Source organism: Penaeus japonicus, unplaced genomic scaffold (genome assembly GCF_977035675.1).
Source record: "Penaeus japonicus unplaced genomic scaffold, GWHDUDI00000001_assembly GWHDUDI00000027, whole genome shotgun sequence".
Classification (NCBI taxonomy): domain Eukaryota; kingdom Metazoa; phylum Arthropoda; class Malacostraca; order Decapoda; family Penaeidae; genus Penaeus; species Penaeus japonicus.
In genome coordinates, this window is record NW_028234429.1 from 32,109,312 (window position 1) to 32,114,324 (window position 5,013).

The window sequence follows — 5,013 nt, forward strand, 5'->3', positions numbered from 1 at the left end:
ATTGGCGAGAGAGTGTATTGAGGGAGTGTGAATAGGGCTGTGGTGCTTACGCTGGAGAGGAGATGGTGTGGGGTTCATTATACAGTTCATGTACACGTATCCAAACATACCTGCATACATACATACATACCTACATACATACATACATACATACATACATACATACATACATACATGCACACATACATACATACATACATACCTACATACATACATACATACATACATACATACATGCACACATACATACATACATACATGCATACACACACATAAATTGGATGGATAGGCAGATAGATAGATAGATAGACAGAAATATAAAGGTAGATAAATAGACAGAAGCATGGTTTAATCATAATTATTACTGTTGTGATGAACATTATCACTAGTAATAGTCGCATTATTATTAAGATCATTATCATCATATTCTCATTTTCTTATCATTAACACACCAAGATATTCATTATTGTTAGCATTTATTTTAGCTATTTGTCCTCTTTATTATCCCTTACCATTCTTTATAATACTTTATCATCCTTTATCATTCTCATCCCTTTCATCTCCATTTCTGCCGTCATGGTTACCAATATATCTGTGCTATTAACAGTAGTACAATTCTAATCATCATTGTCATCAGCAGAACCAGCAATGTCAAATAATCATAAGAAACAATTATTAATATTCATATCAGTGAAAAAAACAAAAGTAACTCACAGAAAAAAAAACTCTACCCTACATAAAATAAATAGAACAAACAGAATAAGTAAATGAATTTATAAAAAATGATAAAAATGATGCAAAAAAAAAAATCCCATTACTATTTGACTCTCGTCGCAGCTCGACACAACCGAAAGAATGCGAAGAAGACGAAGAAAAATGAAAATGAACCTCGAGTCGACAAGGTGACGGAGGAGAACCTCATCCGGGAGAACCTCATCCGGGAGAACCTCATCCAGGAGAACCTCATCCGGGAGAAACTACAGAACCTCCGTTCGGTGTACGAGGGAGATGGCACTGTCCCTTGTAAGTGCCGACACCAACCAGTGCCTGCTAATGAATATGCAGTGGAAAGTAAGTTGAGCTCGGATCTGTTGCAAGTGTAGATGTGTAGATAAGATAGATAGATAAAGATGCAGATAGATAGATAGATAGATGGTTTGACTGATATATATATTTGGTAATACATAGATAGATGCTAGATAGTGAATAGGCAGATAGATATGAAAGTTTGATTGGTAGATATACATGTTTCTGGAGATAAACAGATGGTAAATATTCAGATAAAGGAATAAACAGACTGATTGGTAAATATACACATAGATGCATGTACAAAAAAAGAAAAAAAAATCGGATGCATTTATCCAGCTAACTGACTCCAACTGACCCAGTAATCGGTAAAACGGAAGCAACATGTGTCTAATGTCTATTTCTGTTTTGGGATTCACTGGTTTACGATCATGTGTTTGCTGAGCTACACTTTTGGAAACGACTCTATATAAAAGCATATTTGCTTCAGTTGTATATGCTTGTATGTGTGTATGTCAGTCACTGGCAGAAAAAAAATAAAACATAAAACATTATGCCTAAAAAGCTTTACCACAAAAAAAAAAAAAAAAAAAAAAAAAAAAAAAAAAAAAACGCTGTCAGTCAGTATAACACCAAGTTCCGCTCCGTCAGTGTCGTGCACGGAACTCTCCAACGTGACGGGGATGTACGGCTTCGTGGTGTCCCCAGCCTACCCGGACAACTACGGCCACAACCGGGACTGCACGTTGGACATCTGGTCGACCCACGGCACGAGGATTGTCGTCACGTGGCTGGACTTCCATCTGCAGCATTCGAGGCAGTGCAAGAAGGACAGTGTCACGGTCACTGATTATGACTCCTCGGGCAAAGCCATTGACAGGTGAGTTCGTGGCAATCCGATGGTTGTGGAAGAACAGTCGGTTTTGGGATTAATTCGTGTGGTGATTTCGTATCTTTGCGACTTATGTATCACAGTCATACACACACACACAAACGCACTAACACACATACACACACACACACGCAAACGCACACACACACACACACACACACACACACACACACACACACACACACACATGTGCATCCGAATAACTATGTAAGATGTATGAGCATATATACATTTTATGACACTTTGTTTGTCAGAGCTCTTGCAATATATCACTTATAAAAGGATGGAAGAGTATCCTAATAGCACCACCCAAAATCACAATATAAATAAAGTTCGAAATTAACATCAGTATAATATTTTCATCAAGTTCAATTTACGACACAGAAGAAGAAAACAAAAATGACTCAACTCCTTACTCCCCCCTCCCTCCCCCCTCCCCCTTTCCTCCACTTAACTCCTAAACTATATTGCTTTGGGCATTCTGAGCGCCGCCAAGCAATTTATGGATGCCAGGCCCCGTGATCGCAACACGTTATAATTCGCAAAAGGTGACCGAAAGTTCGTAAACTTAGATATCATGTAACACTGCCATTGTGTTTGAGATAAGAAATCATAAAGAAATAAGAATCAATGTTTCAATTGCAAGATAGGTAAAGATTTATCTCTACGGGTATCTTGCTTACCTGACGTCCCCTCTCGGCGGTTCATACCTATCTTTGAATATTCTTTCTGAATTATGCCTTTCTATCTACCATTTTCTTTCCTTTTTTTCCTAATCCTTTGGTGCCTTAACTCTCCATCTCTATCTCTTCCTTCGTCCTCCATCCCTTCTTTCATCATCTTTTGCCTTGTAATCCTTTGGTCTCCATTCCTCTCTTAATAATTCCTGTTCTCCATTCAGTGCATCGTCTTCCTCAGAAAGTAATTATCAACTCTTGCTTCGTATGCCGTCTATTGCTTCGCTCTTTGCCTCTTACTTCGTAACCCCAGCACTCAAAATCTTGCTTCATAACCCCAACACCCCACATCTTCCTTCCTTCACAACCCCAACACCCCACATCTTCCTTCCTTCATAACCCCAACACCCCACATCTTCCTTCCTTCACAACCCCAACACCCCACATCTTCCTTCCTTCACAACCCCAACACCCCACATCTTCCTTCCTTCATAGCCCCAACACCCCACATCTTCCTTCCTTCACAACCCCACCACCCCACATTTTCCTTCCTTCACAACCCCAACACCCCACATCTTCCTTCCTTCATAACCCCAACACCCCACATCTTCCTTCCTACATAACCCCAACACCCCACATTTTCCTTCCTTCACAACCCCAACACCCCACATCTTCCTTCCTTCATAACCCCAACACCCCACATCTTCCTCCCTTCATAACCCCAACACCCCACATCTTCCTTCCTTCATAACCCCAACACCCCACATCTTCCTTCCTTCATAACCCCAACACCCCACATCTTCCTTCCTTCATAACCCCAACACCCCACATCTTCCTTCCTTCATAACCCCAACACCCCACATCTTTCTTCCTTCATAACCCTAACACCCCACATTTTCCTTCCTTCATAACCCCAACACCCCACATCTTCCTTCCTTCATAACCCCAACACCCCACATCTTCCTTCCTTCATAACCCCAACACCCCACATCTTCCTTCCTTCATAACCCCAACACCCCACATCTTCCTTCCTTCATAACCCCAACACCCCACATCTTCCTTCCTTCATAACCCCAACACCCCACATCTTCCTTCCTTCATAACCCCAACACCCCACATCTTTCTTCCTTCATAACCCCAACACCCCACATCTTCCTTCCTTCATAACCCCAACACCCCACATCTTCCTTCCTTCATAACCCCAACACCCCACATCTTCCTTCCTTCACAACCCCAACACCCCACATCTTCCTTCCTTCATAACCCCAACACCCCCACATCTTTCTTCCTTCGTAACCCCATCTCTCCACATCTCACGCCATCATCCACAGCCATGCGATGTGCGGGTGTGGCATCCGAGAGCGGATAGTCTTCACATCCAACCACGTACGACTTCAACTGCGTAGCGACGGCCAGAAAGACTACTGTGGCTTCGAGTTCTTCTGGCACAGCATCTATAAGGTGGGGGGGAACTTGGAAGGAAAAGACAAATGTAAGAAGAGAAAGAAAGAAAAAAAGTTTTTGTTTGGTCTGGAGTTCTTTTCTTTTCTTTTTTTTTTTTTTCCTCTTCTTTATCTTATTTTTGTTCTTCTTTTTCGTCTTTATGTATCTTTTATTTCTATATGTTTGATGTGTTTGTGTGTGTGCATATATATACATACATACATATATATATATATATATATATATATATATATATATATATATATATATATATAAATATCTATCTATATATATCTCTATATATATATATATATACATATATATATATATATATATATATATATATATATATATATATATGTATGTATGCATATATATATATATATATATATATATATATATATATATATATATGTATGTATGTATGTATGTATATATACACATACATGATTTACCCTAAGAATCTATGGTACTATTGTGACTAAAAACGCACAGTATACAATATGTTATTACATTGGAATATGAGGAACAGATGTCTAAACATGTAAATTCAAATTGAAATTATATTAGATAACTAAAAATATATATTTCTATTACAGGAGTGAAAAACGGCAGTGAGGGCGGGTCTGAAATGAAAAAAAAAAAAACAACAAGAATAAAGGCGTGTGGTCAAGCAAATAGAAGAAAGAGAAACACAGATAGACAGCGAGAGGAAGAAACACTGTGCATACAGACATATATTCACTTGTGTGTGTGTGTGTGTGTGTGTGTGTGTGTGTGTGTGTGTGTGTGTGTGTGTGTGTGTGTGGTGTGGTGTGGTGTGCGTAGATAAGCTAGAATCAGATATGTAGCCAGTTAAACCGATTAATTTACAGATATAAGATAGATAAATGATTATATTGATTGACAGATAGATAGAGACCTAAGGAAGTTGATAGGTAACTACACGAATTAACATATAAACAGATAGACAGA

The 5,013-nt window shown here is 39.0% G+C and overlaps 1 protein-coding gene across 1 annotated transcript in view; it reads left to right on the forward strand.

Moving 5' to 3' along the window:
- LOC122262198 (uncharacterized) overlaps nucleotides 1–4,775 on the forward strand; it is a 10,854-nt gene extending 6,079 nt beyond the window's left edge. The window contains exons 3-6 of the mRNA XM_043030152.2: nucleotides 838–1,071; nucleotides 1,678–1,906; nucleotides 3,927–4,056; nucleotides 4,638–4,775. Coding sequence (XP_042886086.2) covers nucleotides 838–1,071; nucleotides 1,678–1,906; nucleotides 3,927–4,056; nucleotides 4,638–4,643 — 599 coding nt within the window. The 3' untranslated portion in view covers nucleotides 4,644–4,775. The remainder of the gene's footprint in view (nucleotides 1–837; nucleotides 1,072–1,677; nucleotides 1,907–3,926; nucleotides 4,057–4,637) is intronic.
- The last annotated feature ends 238 nt before the right edge of the window (nucleotides 4,776–5,013 follow it).